The sequence below is a fragment of the Ranitomeya imitator genome, chromosome 4 (genome assembly GCF_032444005.1).
Source record: "Ranitomeya imitator isolate aRanImi1 chromosome 4, aRanImi1.pri, whole genome shotgun sequence".
Classification (NCBI taxonomy): Eukaryota; Metazoa; Chordata; class Amphibia; order Anura; family Dendrobatidae; genus Ranitomeya; species Ranitomeya imitator.
The window spans coordinates 722,673,081-722,692,266 of record NC_091285.1 but is presented as its reverse complement, the minus strand read 5'-3'; the positions used below and the strand labels follow the sequence as shown (position 1 = coordinate 722,692,266).

General features: G+C 46.4%; 1 protein-coding gene across 4 annotated transcripts in view; it reads left to right on the top strand.

Annotated features, from left to right (window-relative positions):
• DLG4 (discs large MAGUK scaffold protein 4) overlaps positions 1 to 19,186 on the top strand; it is a 310,322-nt gene that overhangs the window by 176,472 nt on the left and 114,664 nt on the right. For all 4 annotated transcript variants that reach the window (XM_069767620.1, XM_069767619.1, XM_069767621.1 and 1 more), the window contains 4 exons: positions 1,145 to 1,198; positions 1,275 to 1,325; positions 14,819 to 14,943; positions 15,434 to 15,603. In XM_069767620.1, the coding sequence (XP_069623721.1) occupies positions 1,145 to 1,198; positions 1,275 to 1,325; positions 14,819 to 14,943; positions 15,434 to 15,603 (400 nt within the window). The remainder of the gene's footprint in view (positions 1 to 1,144; positions 1,199 to 1,274; positions 1,326 to 14,818; positions 14,944 to 15,433; positions 15,604 to 19,186) is intronic.

The window sequence follows — 19,186 nt, the reverse complement described above, 5'->3', positions numbered from 1 at the left end:
GTGATCCAGGTTGTACTGCCCCCGGGGTCTCCTCTATGACTGTGATCTAGGCTCTACTGCTCCTGGGGTCTCCTCTATGACTGTGATCTAGGCTGTACTCCCCCTGTGGTCTCCTCTATGACTGTGATCCATGGTGTATTGTTCCTGGGGTCTCCTCTGTTACTGTGATCCAGGCTGTACTGCCCCTGTGGTCTCCTTTATGACTGTGATCCAGGTTGTATTGTTCCTGCTGGGGTCTCCTCTGACTGTGATCTAGGCTGTACTGCCCCTGGGGTCTCCTCTAAAGGTACCGTCACATTTAGTGACGCTGCAGCGATCCAGACAACGATCCCGATCGCTGCAGCGTCGCTGTTTGGTCGCTGGAGAGCTGTCACACAGACAGCTCTCCAGCGACCAACGATGCCGGTCCCCTGGTAACCAGGATAAACATTGGGTTACTAAGCGCAGGGCCGCGCTTAGTAACCCGATGCTTACCCTGGTTACCAGTGAAGACATCGCTGAATCGGCGTCACAGACGCCGATTCAGCGATGTCTGCGGGAAGTCCAGCGACGAAATAAAGTTCTGGACTTTCTGCTCCGACCAACGATGGCACAGCAGGATCCAGATCGCTGCTGCGTGTCAAACACAATGATATCGCTAGCCAGGACGCTGCAACGTCACAGATCGCTAGCGATATCGTTCAGTGTGACGGTACCTTAAAACAGTGATCCAGGCTGTACTGCCCCTGGTTGCGGTTGTCAGTCTTGTTTGAGTTTTGCAGATGTCTTGGAATGACGAGTAGTTGGGGGTCTTTCCTTTTGGGTTCTTGTTTTGTAGGTTGTTGTGTATTAGAATTATCTGAGTGGATGTCACATTGGATCTCTTCCATATTCTGCCGATCCCCGTCCTGCTTTGCACAGGACTTGTGTGTGTCCCTGGTGACTTGTTTCGGGCCTCCATGATGCCTTCACTTGTCTTTATCTTTGCCATCAGATTTGATTCCATTTTCTCTTTTTCTTCTGCCTAGAAATCGTGATTTGTGCAATGTTAGCTATCCGGTAACACAACTGCCCCAATAAAGTGCCACAGAGAGAAGAGTGGTCCAGGCGAGACCTCCTAATGGTATTAAGTATGGACTAATCTGAATTGTTTCTTGTCTTTCAGGCCAGCTCTCCGCCCGTCATCGTCAACACTGACACCCTAGAAGCTCCCGCCTATGTAAGTGTTTGTGCCATGCGGCCCAGCATCGAGCCCCCCGAAACTGCACCACTAACAAGGGTAATTCCTCCTCTAGGTCAACGGGACCGAGGCAGAAATGGAATATGAAGAGATCACACTGGAGAGAGTAAGAGAACCATCATCTGCCCATCTGCTCCGTGTCTCACGTCTGTCACATATCTATTGTCTGTCTGCCCCGTGTCTCACGTCTGTCACATATCTATTGTCTGTCTGCCCCGTGTCTCAGGTCTGTCACATATCTATTATCTGTCTGCTCCATGTCTCACGTCTGTTACATATACAATAGATATCTGCTCCGTGGCTCATAACCGTCCATCTGTCTCATGACAGTCTCGATGTGCATCGAGAAGTCCATAACTTCTGACTCCAGATCTGCAGCATTGTAAAGAAGTCTGACACTGGATGCGCGCCCCCTAATATACATAATGGCTGCAGGGTACGGGCGTGTGGTGGAAGGAATGCCGATTCAGATTATGTGCTCAGCTAGGCTCAGAGATATTGCATTCTGTTATTATGTCATTTTCCAGATTCAATATCTGAGCCCTGTGCTCATCTGAGATCTGTGGTGCCAAGATATCTGCTTAAGTCAAACAAAGAACTCCAGTTGGCTGGTCCTGCACAAGAATTCACACCCCTGTGATAATTGCGGAACTTGATGCTGGGAGACACAGGGTTTATGGTCTTTCGCTTCCCCCTGGAGTGAGCTTCAAAAGCCTATTTGCTTGGGCTAATTAAAGAAAAACATTGGTTTGCTTTGTCCAAGGAAGTGCCTTTGCTGGATAATGAGATCCCATTTTATAAGGTGTATTTGACTTGCTTTTTGGCCTAGGGGAATGCTCAAAGATAGGAGCTGAATTTGGAGCCAGTATCTTTCGGCCACTGCATCTGACAGGGAACTCTATCAGATATCAAAATGATATCAAATAGATATAATTTTCCCATATCTCACACTCCCCTCACCCTGCTGGTAATCCTGTCACTGTCCCCTCACCTTATCAGCTATGTAAGTACATCCCCTACCCGTATACAGGACCTTATCACATGTAAGAACATCTCCTACCCGTATGCAGACACGTGACCCTACCGGTATGCAGACACGTGACCCTACCGGTATGCAGACACGTGACCCTACCGGTATGCAGACACGTGACCCTACCGGTATGCAGACACGTGACCCTACCGGTATGCAGACACGTGACCCTACCGGTATGCAGACACGTGACCCTACCGGTATGCAGACACGTGACCCTACCGGTATGCAGACACGTGACCCTACCGGTATGCAGACACGTGACCCTACCGGTATGCAGACACGTGACCCTACCTGTATGCAGACCTTACATAATGGCTAGTTTCAGCCGGTGGTGCACTCAGGGGCATGCGGTGATTTCTGTCTCTTTACATCTTTATAATTATTCCCTAGTGCCGGATAGTCACTAGTAGGAGCCGTCCGTCAGCTCCTCTAAGTACCAGCAGCCAGACTTTAGGGGAAATTACCTCGGGCAAGTCGGTATTCATGAAGAAACAGAGGGCACTAAGACCAGACTGAGAGAATTTTCTGACAGGACCAATCTGAGTGCAGAAATGAGCCCCAGCTGTTGGGCGATGCAACATGGACCATTCGGGACTATCCCAAACCTTCCGGAGTAGAAGAAACTCTACCTAGACATTTTTTCAGGATCAAACCTTCCCTGGCACCAAGGAATAATTCATGTCCTCCACCTCTCTTTGCTCCTCCATTGTCAGGTCCGGGGAATCTGCAGCCCATGTCACACAAGCCTTATGGTAAGGCCTGACCCCAGACTACTGGGGAAGAGAATATTCTTGTGTGAGGGGGTCAGGGGAATCAGAGGAACGCCTCCAAGCATCTGCACACTGGAGGAGCTGGTTCTAGGGGCCCCAGCACCTTGGGAACTTGCGCACCAAACTTTCCAAGACTTGAAATGTTCCTCTCGTAATTATAACTGGGGAGGAATTAAATAAATATGAGAATTTAGACAAATTCGGCATTTTACAGAGATTTATGCGGCCAATAAGGGTTAGAGGGCGATGGTTCCTGGACCTCAGTTGCCCGCCGGTCTCTGCCACTAGAGGACCAATGTGTAATGCCATAAATTGTTCTAGCCCCAAATAAGGACAGTGATCAGCTACCGGGAGACCAACCCCTAGTTCGGCTCTGACTAAATGAGGGAGGGAAGAGGATTTCTGCCAAATAACCTGTCATCCCGCAACCTCAGGAGGGAAGGACCTCTGGACGCTAGATGTTTTAAAGTATTGTCTTTACATAAGGAGACTTTTCTGTTAAGGACCCTTGGGTTAACCCTTGATGGCCCTAACAGGCTGAATAGCCAGGTGTGATGGTGTGATATGCTATATGGGTATCATTTCTATGTATATTTCTATTTTACTTATTTTCATGGTGTTCTCTTGTAGAAGGAGTTATTTGCTAATTGATGAATGGCTGTTGCTACCATCTGATATCAGCCCCCACAGCAATGTATTGTTTGCTAATATGCTAATGACATGTTGACCTGGCTTGTTGAAACAATGAACCCTGTGACCTTCCCCCTCCTGACCTGTGAATGAGGAGGGAGACTTAAAATATCAGGGAGGTGAGACACTGATCAGTCCTGTGTGGAATGATGATGTGTTCACAGCATCTCAGAGAGAAAGAAGAGTATATGGACTATGTTATCCTCTGTCTGCTGGATTGTTGGACTTTTATCCTGTTACTGAACTGCATTTGTGTTCTGGACTATTTTATCCTTTGTGTGGTTGATCGTATGTGGACCTTTCGTATTTTTCCCTAAATAAAGGTCTTGGGATTGTTCACTCTTCTCTTGCTCTGTTGATTATGTGATACCGGAGAAGGATCCCGTGACAACTAGTGGCAGCAGAGGGATCAACAGAGCATAACCTAATTGAGAACCACCCACAGAGTAAGTACAGAAATTGGACTGTATCCAGTGTTCAAGAGAGAGAGCCAGAGACCTGGGCCTGAACTACCAGGGACTGACTAAAGAGGCCTTAATTGATCTAAAATACAATAGAGAAAAAGAAAGCAGCACAGCCTAATGACGAGAAACAGAGTGGAATCACTGAAGGAACCAATGAGCCTAAAACATATGGGGAGGTGCTCACGTCTGAAGCACAGCAGATGTATACCAATCGAAAAGTAAAGAAAGACGTGGCAACACTCACCGATCCTGTGAAGCAGATTCTGCCCTTTATTTAAGCAATGGTGAAGCCGTGTTCACGGCACGGGGGAGAGAGAGAGACAAGAGGTGAGCGGGGAGAGGACAACAGCCGTTTCGCGCCAACACCGGCGCTTCTACGGTGGACCCGTAGAAGCGCCGTGAAACGGCTGTTGTCCTCTCCCCGCTCACCTCTTGTCTCTCTCTCTCCCCCGTGCCGTGAACACGGCTTCACCATTGCTTAAATAAAGGGCAGAATCTGCTTCACAGGATTGGTGAGTGTTGCCACGTCTTTCTTTACTTTTCGATTGCCTTAATTGATCTACTGGTGGGTGCTAGCCAGACCACCTACTCCCATATGTCTGAAGGACAAGCCCAGGAGACGAGGAAACCCACCCCAAAAAGTCAGTGGGCGGTGTGGTACGAAGAAGAGAAGGCGGTTCTGGGCCCAGGTGTCTCTCAGGAGTACAAGGAGGTGGCTGCCCGCCGGGCACAGCGGAGACAAGAAGCAATGGAGCTTGAAAGAGGGAGTAACGCAATATGAAGTGTAAACCCGGACAGAGTTTAAGCCATTTGATGAGGCATCTGGAGATGTGGAGGGGTTCTTCAAGGACTTTGCGCAGCAATGTGCTATGATGGAGGTGCCCCACTGTGGCTGGATGCGTTTGTTAGTGGGACTCCTGAAAGGTAGCCTGGCGGAGGCTTACCGAACCATTGACTCACAACGGAATCGGGATTATAACACTGCAAAGCGGACTATCCTGGATTACCATGCTATCACCCCAGACTCATATAGGGCCAAGTTCCGAGACCTCCCATGCACTACGGGGGGATCGTTTAGGATGTATGCTGTTATGCTCAGGTGACCTTGGAGCAGCATGAATAACTATACTGACCGCAACCCTGATCTTAACACCGCAACTAGAAGTAGCCGTGGGGTGTGCCTAATAAAAACCTATACACCTCGACACAGCCGGAGGACTAAATACCCCTATAGATGGAAATAGGAATTTCTACCTTGCCTCAGAGCAGAACCCCAAAGGATAGGCAGCCCCCCACAAATATTGACTGTGAGTAGTAGAGGAAAAGACACACACAGGCAGGAAACAGGATTTAGCAAATGAGGCACACACTAGCTAAATAGGAAAGGATAGGACAGGATACTAAGCGGTCAGTATTAAAAATCCTTCCAAAAATATCCACAGCAGAAAATACAAAAACTCCACCATCTAACTAAAGATGTGGAGCGTATATCTGCAACTCCAGAGAATCCAACAAGACTGAGAAAACACTGACACAGTCTAAGCTGGACAAGAAAAAAACAAATGGATAGCACAGAATATAAGCACACTGCATGTGTGCCACAGAAAAAGAAACAGACACTTATCTTTGATGAATTGACAGCTGAGCAGGAGAAGCCAGAAAGTGATCCAACACTTCACAAGAAACATTGACAACTGGCAAGGGCTAATGAATCCTGCACACTTAAATATCCCAGTCAGAACTGCAATCAGCAGATACACCTGGCCAGGACTGCGACTCAGAGACAACTGCATTCCCACCTACAACCACTGGAGGGAACCCAAGAGCAGAATTCACAACAGTATGCACATAAGATGTCCCAGGAATGTTGGAGATGACTGGAAGCAGAAAACACCTTTACTGTGGAAGATGTTATACAGGCGTTCCTTATAGAACAATTTCTTGCCAAATGCCTCGCTGAGGTACGGGAATGGGTCCGGGAGCGCACACCGTGTACCGTGGATAGAGCTGCCACCCTGGCCGATGAAACCCTTACTATCCGACCGCAATGGAGGAGGCTGCTGGACAATGAACCACGGCCTTCTCCCGCACCCCGTTCCCCTCCGATTATATTTGCCCTTCCACCTAGTCGCAAACCGATGACAATCACGCCTCACAATCCTGGGCCCCAACAGTTCTGACCACGACCTGGGGGTATCAGAGAGGAGATGTTATGGGTGTGGGCAACCTGGACATTTGCAGTCTGGCTGTCCCTCAAGGATTCGGAGGGAGCCCCATGCATCCCCACTTCGTCCAGTGCATCCTGTACACTCCATTCCGCCTGAGGAAGAGCTACCACCACCCCCACTAGAGGACCACCGACCACGGCACCATAGATACCCCTCCTGGAGTGTACGGACTCCGGCCTGTGTCCATCAGAAATGCAGAGCAACGGCATTGCCACCTGCAGGATGTCTTAGTTGATGGATACAAAGTGTCGGGATTTAGAGACACGGAGGCATTCCTGACTATCGCTGACCCCCGTGTGGTTCGACCCGAGGCAATTCACCAGGGCCCGGGAATTCCCATTGTCCTGGCGGGCGGAGTCCGCAAATATATACTGCGAGCTTTGGTACTTTTGGATTGGAGTTATGTTGTGAATTCCGCTCTTGGGCTCCCTCCGGTGGTTGTAAGTGGCACTTTTGTGAGTTCTGCTCTTGGGCTCCCTCTGGTGGTTTTAAGTGGAATGGCTGCTCCTTGGATTTAGCAGTCTGCAGCTGCTTCCACTGATTGTCTTTCTGCTCGGCTATTTATGCCTGGCTCTTCCCTTCAGCCAGTGCCACTTGTCAATGGTTCCTGGTTGGATTCACATCTGTCTTGGATTTCCCTGATATCCTGACCAGTTCAGCAAAGATAAGTCCTTTCTTTGCTCTTTTCTGTCCACATGTTGTGGACTTATTCGTTCTGTGCATTCTATGTTTTGTCCAGCTTGTCAGTATGGATTAATTCAGTTAAGCTGGAAGCTCTGGGAAGCAGATTTACCCTCCACACCTTTAGTCAGGTGTGGAGATTTTTGTAAACTCTGTGTGGATTTTTGTAGTTTTTAATACTGACCGCACAGTATTCCATCCTGTCCTATCTATCTAGCTAGACTGGCCTCCTGTGCTACATCCTGGTTTCATTCTACGTATGTCTTTTCCCTCTCCACTCACAGTCATTACTTGTGGGGGGCTATCTATCCTTTGGGGATTTTCTCTGAGGCAAGATAGTTTTCCTGTTTCTATCTTTAGGGGTAGTTAGTTCTCAGGCTGTGACGAGGTGCCTAGGGAGTGACAGGAGCATCCCACGGCTACTTCTAGTGTTGTGTTGAGCTTAGGGACTGCGGTCAGTACAGGTACCACCTCCTTCAGAGCTCATCCCATGTTGCTCCTAAACCACCAGTTCATAACAGAGTTATGGGAGGACTTCCTGCAGATATCCTCCTTGGAAATGACATTGGGGAGTTACAAAGTCATTTTGTAGGAGCAGAAGGTCTGTGGGCCTCTCACTCTTCTGAAACAACAATTGGAGGGAGCTATCGCAGATACCGGAACACCCATCATTCCCTACGTTCTAGAGTTCAGAGACTGTCTCGCCCAGCTTGCTACCTTGGCTAATGAACGGCCCAGTCCAGTCAAAAAGCCTGATATGACCATAAAGCCAGGACCCGGGAATTTATGGACAAGTGCTCATGATTATTGCAACCCCTGCCACTGTACAAGGAACTATTAACCCTCCGTCACATACAATATTCGGACTAACGAGTTCACATACAATGTGCCTGTCAGGCGCCTGCTGGAAATTTACCTATAATATCTAATGTTTGCAATTTCAGTGCTCTAAAAGTGATCAGTGACCTTCATAGGGATGTAATAAAAGAGACTACACATAATCAGTTGCAAAAAAAACATTTACTTAACATAAAACTAATAACTATGAAATACAAACTTTTCAAAACTCCCGCCAAATAGTCCCCAGTTCGACTCTCTCAAAAAAATGTACAAAGAAAATTTTTGAACACAAACTTAATTTTAAGGTACCTTAAGTACTATTAAAAACATATTCAATCAGAAGTAGATGCTGAGGTTTCCCCAGAAAAGTCACACTTGCAGAGCAAATAGCAAGAATTACACACCATTTTTGCATGTGTCAGGCAAATTGCTTTATGACATTTGAGACATTCATAATTTGAAAGCCTTCTGGTTCCGCTTTCCGTTTGGCAGGTGGTGCATCTCCTTCTTTTCTGAGGTGGTGCAGATGGTGACTTTTCACCATCATCTTCTGGGCGGAACCTTTTGAGCTGAACTTGAAGGCGAGAGGGCATAACAATTGTTTTCACGCTTCTCCTGCATAGCTCTCCATGTACTAGTTCTTTTCCAATATAATATGATCCAACTTCTTCATCCTCACCACTGTCACCATCTTGCTCTGTTTCAGAATCCAGGACACATTCTTCCACCTCATCATGAGAATCAATCTCACTTTCCTCTCCTAAATCCTCATTCAGTGTGAGGTCTCTATCATCTAACAGCATGTTTGTTACGTCCTCAACATCAAGTTGTTTGGATAAATTGTACATTTTCCTCTCCATTTCAGCAGATAATCTGAAGCAAGAGAAGGAATATGTTAGGAAACTACTGTATATGCCTGAGCAGCACACTTTCTTTTATAAAATCTCCCTTATTTCTATGAAATATCCTCACATTTTGTGCTATACATTCATAAAACAAGCTAAATAAACTATTGTGATGAATAAAAACATAAAATACCAACCTTACTGAATGTGACGTATTCACATACAATGAGCCTGAGAGATCTGTGCAGCTATATCCTCTCCCCTGAAGCTCTGAAATCCAACTGTGATATCAGGTTTCACAGACCTTCAAGAGACAGGAGACTACCTGGAGGGAGGGGGTTTCCTCACAATCTGGTGAGGAAGGAGAAATGAAAGTAAAAGAGAAGCGCCTGTCAGATCAGTTGTATGTGACGGTATGTATGTGAGGAGGCCATAGGTCTCTGTAGACCTCATAGCGTGCTCACTTATTATGAGGGGGGAGAGGTTGTGATGGTGTGATATGCTATGTGGGTATCATATTTGTGTATTTCTATTTTACTTATTTTCATGGTGTTCTCTTGTAGAAGGAGTTATTTGCTAATTGATGAATGGCTGTTGCTGCCATCTGATATCAGCCCCAACAGCACTGTATTGTTTGCTAATATGCAAATGACATGTTGACTTAGCTTGTTGAAACAATGAACCCTGTGACCTTCCCCCTCCTGACCTGTGAATGAGGAGGGGGACTTGTAAATATCAGGGAGGTGAGACACAGATCAGTCCTGTGTGGAATGATGATGTGTTCACAGCATCTCAGAGAGAAAGAAGAGTATATGGACTATGTGATCCTCTGTCTCCTGGATTGTTGGACTTTTATCCTGTTACTGAACTGCATTCGTGTTCTGGACTATTTTATCCTTTGTGTTGGATCGTATATGGACCTTTCGTATTTTTGCCTAAATAAAGGTCTTGGAGTTGTTCACTATTCTCTTGCTCTGTTGATACCGGAGAAGGATCCCGTGACACCAGTCCACTGCGATAAGCAGAGGAGACAAGGTGCTCCCCTGCCTCATCTCTCCTCATGATGGCAAAGGTTGTGGCACATCCAAGTTAGTTCAATTTCTTAACATCCAAGTTAGTTCAATTTCTTAACATCCAAGTTAGTTCAATTTCTTACTCTACACTGTGTTCCAAATTATTATGCACAAAGAGTTTAGGAGTGATAAGGTTAGAATTTTTTTGTTTGTCATTTGCACTCATTGATGGTGATGTGTGTCAGGGCTCTTTATATCACTGAAAGCAAGAGCAGATACTTGTGCACATTAGTTTGGCCGGTGTGTCCAAATAAAGGCAAGACTACTTAAGACGGCTGTTCCACATTATTACGCAGCCTACATTTTCGGCCAAAATGGGAAAGAAAAAGGATGTGTCGGCTGCTGAGAAGCAACAAATTGTGGAGTATTTAGGTCAAGGCATGACTACAATCAACATTGCCAAGACACTTCATCGTGATCATCACACAATCAAGAAGTATGTAGCTGATTCACAGCACACACGTGTGCGTGCTCATAAGGAATAATTGAGGACTCTTTCCAACAGGCAATTGCGTAAGGTTAAAAGAGCAGCTGCAAAAATGCCTTGTCATAGCAGCAGACAAGTTTTTGAAGCTGCTGGTGCCTCCAACGTCCCCAGAACAAGATACAGAGTCTTCAGAGGTTTGCAGCTGTGCGTAAGCCATCCTGTCGACCACCTCTCTCCACTGCATACAAGCAGAAACGGCTCCAGTGGGCCAAACGATACATGAAGACTGACTTCCAAACTGTTTTGCTCACCGATGAGTGCCGTGCAACGCTCGATGGTCCAGATGGATGGAGTGCAGGATGGCTGGTTGATGGACACCCCATGAAAACACGGCTAAGGCACCAACAAGGAGGAGGTGGACTAATGTTTTGGGCTGGAATCATGGGGAGAGACATTGTCGGCCCCTTTATGAACCCTGAAGGGGTAAAGATGAACTCCATAATCTATGTGGAGTTTCTAAAACAACACTTCCTGCCATGGTTCAAGAGGAAGAACCGTGCTTTCCGCAGCAAGATCATTCTCATGCATGATAATGCACCGTCTCATGCTGCAAAAAACACATCTGCATCTCTGGCTGCTATGGGCATAAAAGAGGACAAACTTATGGTGCGGCCACCATCTTCCCCTGACCTCAACCCCATTGAGAACCTCTGGAACATCATCAAAAGGAGAGTCTATGATGGCGGGAGGCAGATCATGTCTAAGCAACAGCTCTGGGAGGAGATTCTGTCCACAGGCAAAACAATTGGAGCAGAAACCATCCAAAAACTGACAAATTCAATGGACGAGAGAGTTCAGAAGCTTCTTTCCAACAAGGGGTCCTATGTGCAAATGTAACATCACCTAGAATAAAGTTTTCACTTGAAAACTGTTTGATTTCATTTTCTAATAAGCTGATAATGCTTAGAACTTCACAATTGACCATTTTTTTGTTCAAAATTTAAATAAAAAAGGTTGAAGACTCTGCTGTGCATAATAATTTGGAACATGCATTTTGAGTGTTTATTTTTTTTAAAAAAAGATTCTGTTTTCATAGGCAGTTTGTTCCGAAACATTGCAATTATACTAGAATAGTAGATGACTGGAAAACAACAATGACTGCAATTCAGATGGGTAATTTACAGAAAATATGAGGAAATATTATTTGCGTAATAATTTGGAACACAGTGTAGAAGAATCATATTGCAGTTTAAGTACAAAATTTGTAATGACTGCAAATATTGTCATTCAATAAAGGCTACATACATCTGGGGACATCACAAAACCGGGAGAGGGCTCATCACTCGCTGGTCCTAGATTTACAGATAACCGGGGCTGGGCCGATTGCCACCTACACAGTGGCTGGGGATCAGCCATATGTGCCTGCCCTCCGTAGTCAGAGACCTCCCGCTATCTTTAAGTACACATCTCTGCCCAACAACACCAAAACTAGACGCCCCTTTAATTGTCATCTCATGGGCATCACATCTTCCTGACTGGTTTGGGTGATTAGTATTCTGAGCCCACAAATCAGCATGTACAGAGTGAACCAAAACCGCCAGAGAACCTAGCTAAGGAGGATGCATTCTTAGATGTTAGATCTATTCGGGGGACCTATCCTCACGATAACTACTAATGCGGAATGGTGGAAACCTCCACGGGTCTATAATTGATAAACGCATCAGCCAGATCTTGCATTCTTAGATGTTAGATCTATTCGGGGGATCTATCCTCACGATAACTACTAATGCAGAATGGTGGAAACTTCCAGGGGTCTATAATTGATAGACGCATCAGCCAGATCCTGCATTCTTAGATGTTAGATCTAGTCGGGGAACCTATCCTCACGATAACTACTAATGCGGAATGGTGGAAACCTCCAGGGGTCTATAATTGATAGACGCATCAGCCAGATCCTGCATTCTTAGATGTTAGATCTAGTCAGGGGACCTATCCTCACGATAATTACTAATGCGGAATGGTGGAAACCTCCAGGGGTCTATAATTGATAGACGCATCAGCCAGATCCTGCATTCTTAGATGTTAGATCTAGTCAGGGGACCTATCCTCACGATAATTACTAATGCGGAATGGTGGAAACCTCCAGGGGTCTATAATTGATAGACGCATCAGCCAGATCCTGCATTCTTAGATGTTAGATCTAGTCAGGGGACCTATCCTCACGATAACTACTAATGCGGAATGGTGGAAACCTCCAGGGGTCTATAATTGATAGACGCATCAGCCAGATCCTGCATTCTTAGATGTTAGATCTAGTCAGGGGACCTATCCTCACGATAATTACTAATGCGGAATGGTGGAAACCTCCAGGGGTCTATAATTGATAGACGCATCAGCCACATCCTGCATTCTTAGATGTTAGATCTAGTTGGGGGACCTATCCTCACGATAACTACTAATCCGGAATGGTGGAAACTTCCACGGGTCTATAATTGATAGACGCATCAGCCACATCCTGCATTCTTAGATGTTAGATCTAGTCGGGGGACCTATCCTCATGATAACTACTAATCCGGAATGGTGGAAACTTCCACGGGTCTATAATTGATAGACACATCAGCCACATCCTGCATTCTTAGATGTTAGATCTAGTCGGGGGACCTATCCTCATGATAACTACTAATCCGGAATGGTGGAAACTTCCACGGGTCTATAATTGATAGACGCATCAGCCACATCCTGCATTCTTAGATGTTATATCTAGTCAGGGGACCTATCCTCATGATAACTACTAATCCGGAATGGTGGAAACTTCCACGGGTCTATAATTGATAGACGCATCAGCCAGATCCTGCATTCTTAGATGTTATATCTAGTCAGGGGACCTATCCTCACGATAACTACTAATGCGGAATGGTGGAAACTTCCACGGGCCTATAATTGATAGACGAATCAGCCAGATCCAGCCAGGAAAGCTCTTTCGTACAGTTGAGTAACAAGAAAATCGCTGCTGTCCACAAACGTCCATTACCATGGTTCTGGTAATTGATGAACACCAGACATTTAATTGTATAAAAGCCACATCTCAACCACCTTGAACAATGTTCTCTAATGGCATCCGGGCCTGCATTAATATAGGGATAACTGGAAATGATGCAGTCTTTGCCAGTTCAATTCCAAAAAGGCCGAATTAAAGAGTGGGGGCACGTAAATGTTAACTAGTAAAGTTATCTAGCGTGCCATGTATTGACGCAGCTTTCAAAATGGTCATATTCGACCTGTGTAACTTCAAGTGGCAGCAATTTAGCCCCTAGAACAGAGACCCCCCGCAAACTGTAAGAATGATGATGGCAATCCAGGCTCTTCCTCACATCTTCCGTGACATACTGTACGTCTCCTGTAGGCTGTATGCACGTGCTATGCGGTCCTTGATTCATGTCACTATGGCTCTTACATGTATGATTAAGACTTTTCACATCTCGGCTCCAGGAGTCGTCATCTCTAAACATCGAAAAAGTATGTGACCCGGACACCACCACAGTCTGAGTGAAAAAAAAATAAGAGGAAGATTGGGAGCAGACCAGAGGCCAATGTAGTCACCATACACACAAGGAAGACAACATTCCATTCAGAACACCATCATCCACCAACAAGGAAGAGCACAATATTCCTGCTGGACACTGTCCATAGGCCTCCACCAGGAGCACTCATTGAAAGAACTACCATTTGTCAACAAAGCCGAAGAACAACTATATATTGAAAGTCTCCAACATGTGACCCTAGAAAAAAAGGTCAATGAGAGTTACTGGAGCTTTGTATAAAGGCTAAGAGGCACACAGCCATAGGTATAGAGGCCAGAATAGTAGGAATCTCTCCCTTCAGTCCTTCTCACATTGAGTAGAAGGAGCAGCTACTCCAGTGGAGAGCAGGAGATGTGAAGAAATGTGTAGATCTCCCATCCACTGCTCTAGTATTTCTACTCTTACTGCCCCAGCTTGTAATGGACGTCAGCAAATTGTGAACTTTGTTTTCTGACGCCAACTGAGAAATCCCGGTAAAAAAGAGACCAGATTGTTATTGTACAGCAGCTAACCCTTCAGGTGGGTATCCTGAGCATGGAATAACTATCAAGGCAATGCAATAGTCAGGCCAATAATGGCCTAGGAGGGCCTGGTCGTTTGGGACCTCTATGTGCTCTCTCGGAAGGTGAAGAACTGAGAGAAGACCTCTGCACTCAGCAGATCTTTCAACCAGTTTTCAATAAAGGATATGGCATCAGCCCCTTCGGTCTTCCCTGGCAGCCTTGCTATCCTGATAATATTTCTCTCGACCTGATTTGCAACATCTGCTGTCGCTGTGCGTTTGATTATATTTTATGCTTGCCCTTTTCCTCTTTCCATCCATTGTTCCTTGTTTCTCAAGTTGCTATCCTCATTGTTCAGGTTTGTGTCCTCGTTGTCAAGGTTTCTGTCCTCACTGCTCATTTTTCTGTCCTCCCTGTTGAATTGAAGTCACGTCTTGGGTTTAAAATACTTCTCTCTTTTCCAGGGGAACTCCGGGTTGGGGTTTAGTATCGCAGGAGGAACTGATAACCCACATGTAGGAGATGACCCCAGCATTTTCATCACAAAGATCATTCCGGGTGGAGCAGCTGCTCAGGATGGACGGCTCAGGTGGGTGCTGTATCACGTACCCATCATGTGTCATTATTAGTATTGGGTGGGTGTCTCTGTAGGTAGAGGGGTTTTTCATAGTTCTCTATCGTCTTCCTTAGAGAGCTGCGGCACATGTCAGTAATCCACCAGTGAGTGTCACTGGCATCCAAGTTGCCACATGCACCCAATGAGTCAGTGATGGAGCTGGCAGCATTAGATGAGATCGATCCCATAGTGGGCACATGCTACCATCACTCCATGTGGTTCTGTCACTCCAGATACCTCCAGCAGCCTGGCCACATGATCTCATTTAATCAGGAAAGTCTTGGCGTATTGACCTAATGTAGACCTTAAGCTACTAGGGAGAGGAAAGAATGAACTAAAAGTTTAACTTTCCGCTGATTACCTGTCATGTTGATCTCCTGATCCTTCTCTTTTCCACTGCTTCCTCATTATTTTCTTCCCATTCTTTGCTGCCCCCTTGACTTCCACCACTCCCAACCCACAGGGTGAATGACAGTATCCTATTTGTGAATGAGGTGGATGTACGAGAGGTGACGCACAGCACTGCGGTGGAGGCTCTGAAGGATGCTGGGTCCATCGTCCGTCTGTACGTGATGCGTAGGAAACCCGCGTCTGAGAAAATCATTGATATCAAACTGATTAAAGGTCCAAAAGGTAAAGTGAGAAAAGGAAACAACCAATTGCTGCAAACCACACTTTGACTGCGTTGCCTCTCCACTCCTGCCCCCTCTGTCCACATACCAGTGTCCTCTGTTATCTACACTCATGTCTCCTCTGTCCATGTACTCATATCCTCCTTAAAGGATGCTCCCATGTTAATTACACTCCTCTCTCTTATGCTCTTATTTTTTTTCTGGTACTCCTCCTCCTTCTCTCTCAGGTCCACTTACTACTTTTCTCTCCGGTCCTCCTCCTTCTCTCTCGTTCACCTCCTTACCCTATCTCTTGTCCTCCTACTTCTCTCTCAGATCCTCCTTCTCACACTGGTCCTCTTCCTCCTTCTCTCTCCAAGCTTCCTTCTCTTCTCTGCAGGCCTCCTTTTCTTCTTCTAACTTGGGTCCTCCTCCTTCCTCTCTCTTTGGTCTTTCTCCTACTTCTATCTGTGGTCTTTTTTTCTCTCTTCAGTCTTTCTTCTTTCTCTAATCCTCCATTTCTTCTCTGTCCAGTTCTCCTTCTTTTCTCTCTAAGGTTCTCCTCATTCATCGTTCTCTTTATTTTACCTCCTTCTCTCTATACCTCATCCTTCCACTCTCTTTGATACTCCTCCTCCTCCTCCATGTTCTTCTTCTCTCATCTGGTCATACTTCTTCTCTCATTATTATTATTATTATTTATTTATATAGCACCATTAATTCCATGGTGCTGTACATGAGAAGGGGTTACATCAAAATACAAATCTCACTTACAGTAAACAAAACTAACAATGACAGACTGGTACAGAGGGGCGAGGACCCTGCCCTTGTGGGCTTACATTCTACAGGATTATGGGGAAGGAGACAGTAGGTCGAGGGTTGCAGTAGCTCCGATGGTGTTGAGGTGGCCGTGTGGTCTTTACAGGCTGTAAGCTTCTTTGAAGAGATGGGTTTTCAGGTTCTGTTAGAAGGATCCAAATCTGGTGGATAATCAGACATGTTGGGGCACAGAATTCCAGAGGATGGGGGATACTCGGGAGAAGTCTTGGAGGCGATTCGGTGAGGAGCGAATAAGTTTGGAGGAGAGGAGGAGGTCTTGGGAGGACCGGAAATTACGTGAGGGAAGATATTGACAGATAAGTGTGGAAATATACGGAGGAGAAAGGTTATGGATGGCTTTGTAGGTCAGTGTTAGTAATTTAAACTGGATACGCTGGGAAATTGAGACCCAGTGAAGGGATTTGCAAAGAGGTGAAGCAGGAGTGTAGCGAGGAGAGAGATTAATTAGTCGGGCAGCAGAGTTAAGGATGGACTGGAGGGGTGCGAGAGTGTTAGAAGGTAGGCCACAGAGGAGTATGTTGCAGTAGTCGAGGCGGGAGATGATTAGGGCATGCACGAGCATTTTGATAGAGTGTGGGTTGAGGAAAGGACAGATTCTGGAAATATTTTTGAGCTGGAGGCGACAGGAGGTGGCAAGAGCTTGGATGTGTGGTTTGAAGGGCAGGGCAGAGTCAAGGGTTACTCCGAGGCAGCAGATTTTGGGGACAGGGGAAAGTGTGATTTCATTTATTTTGATAGGTAGATCAGGTAGGTAAGATATGTGTGATGGAGGAAAGATAATGAGTTCAGATTTGTCCACATTGAGCTTGAGGAAGCAAGGGGAGAAGAAGGAGGATATGGCTGATAGACACTCTGGGATTCTGGAGAGCAGGGAGGGGACATCTGGGCCAGAGAGGTAGATCTGAGTGTCATCGGCATACAGATGGTACTGGAAGCCATAGGACCTTATGAGTTGTCCCAGGCCGAGTGTATAGATTGAGAAGAGTAAGGGTCCTAGGACAGAGCCTTGGGGGACTCCAACAGAGAGGGGGCGAGATGAAGGGGTAGTATGGGAGTAGGAAACGCTAAATGTGCGGTTGGCAAGGTATGAGGAGATCCAGGATAGGGCAAGGTCTTTGACACCAAAGGAAGAGAGGATCTGTAGTAGGAGGCAGTGGTCAACTGTGTCGAAGGCAGAGGACAGGTCTAGGAGGAGGAGTATAGAGAATTGTCTGTTAGCTTTGGCTGTAAGTAAGTCGTTAGTAATTTTGTTCGGGGCAGTCTCAGTGGAATGGTGGGGACAGAAGCCAGATTGTAGGTTGTCGAATAGAGAGTTAGATGCAAAGTGAGAGGAAAGTTCAGCATGGACATGCTGCTCAAGGAGTTTGGAAGCAAATGGGAGTAAAGATATGGGGCGATAGCTGGACATGGGTCAAGGGATGGCTTTTTGAGGATAGGTGTGATTGTGGCATGTTTGAAGGCAGAGGGGAAGGTACCAGAAGTTAGTGAAAGGTTGAAGAGATCGGTTAGGGATGGGATTAGTGTGGTGGTGAGGTTTGGGAGGAGGTGAGATGGGATGGGGTCAAGTGCATAAGTGGTGAGGTGTAATTTGGAGAGATGAGCAAGCTCCCCTTCAGGGATTTTGGAGAGTGAAGTTATGGGGTTTGGGCACTGGTCTCTCATACAAAGGGGTTGTGGTGGTTGGACAACAAAGACTTGCCTTGTTTGGTCTATCTTATTTTTGAAGTGTGTGGCAAAATCCTCGGCAACGATTAGGGAACTCGGAGGGGACAGTGGTGAGCGGAGGAGGGAGTTAAAAGTGTTGAACAACTGTTTGGGGTTGTGGGATAAGGAAGATACGAGGGTTGTGAAGTAGGCCTGTTTAGCAGAGGTGAGAGCTGATTTGAATGCCAGTGTTGCTTGTTTGAGTGCAGTGAAATCATCTTGCGAATGCGTTTTCTTCCAACGCCGTTCTGCAATTCTGGACACTTGCCAAAGCTTTTTAGTGATGTTATTGTGCCAGGGTTGTCTATTGTTTCGTCGCACTCTGCTATGCATGACAGGGGCGACCGTGTCAATAGCTGATGCAAGAGTGGCATTGTAGAAAGCAGTGGCAGTGTCGTGGAGTGAGGATATAGAGGACAGTGGTAGGATAGAGTCAGAGAGTGTGTTGGTATCTAGGTGTGCGAGGTTCCTGCGTGGGTGCTCATGGTGCTGGACATGGATGACCGGTGAGGAGGACAGGGATGAGAAAGTGAGTAGATGGTGGTCAGATAGAGGGAGAGGGGAGGTTGTGAAGTTAGATAAGGAGCATAAACGGGTGAAGACCAGGTCTAATGTGTGTCCGTCTGTGTGGGTGGCTGAGGAGGACCACTGAGTAAGTCTAAAAGATTAAGTAAGGGACAGGAGTTTTGAGGCTGCTGACTGGTGGGTGTCAATGGGGATGTTGAAGTCACCCATGATGATGGTGGGAATGTCAGTAGACAGAAAGTGAAGGAGCCAGGTGGAGAATTGGTCAATAAAGGCAGTGGTAGGGCCCGGAGGTCGGTATATGATGGCCATTTGGAGGTTGTAGAGGGAGAAGACCCACTCCTCCACCATGTTTGTTGCCAAGGAGTGTGGGTGCAGTGAAGGCCACCATAACATAGTGCAGCAGGGGAGGCTGTGTCAGAGGGTGTCAGCCATGTTTCGGTGATGGCCAGAAAGAAAAGATTACGAGAGGTAAAGAGGTCTTGAATCACGTGGAGTTTATTGCAGATGGAGCGGGCATTCCAGAGTGATCCAGA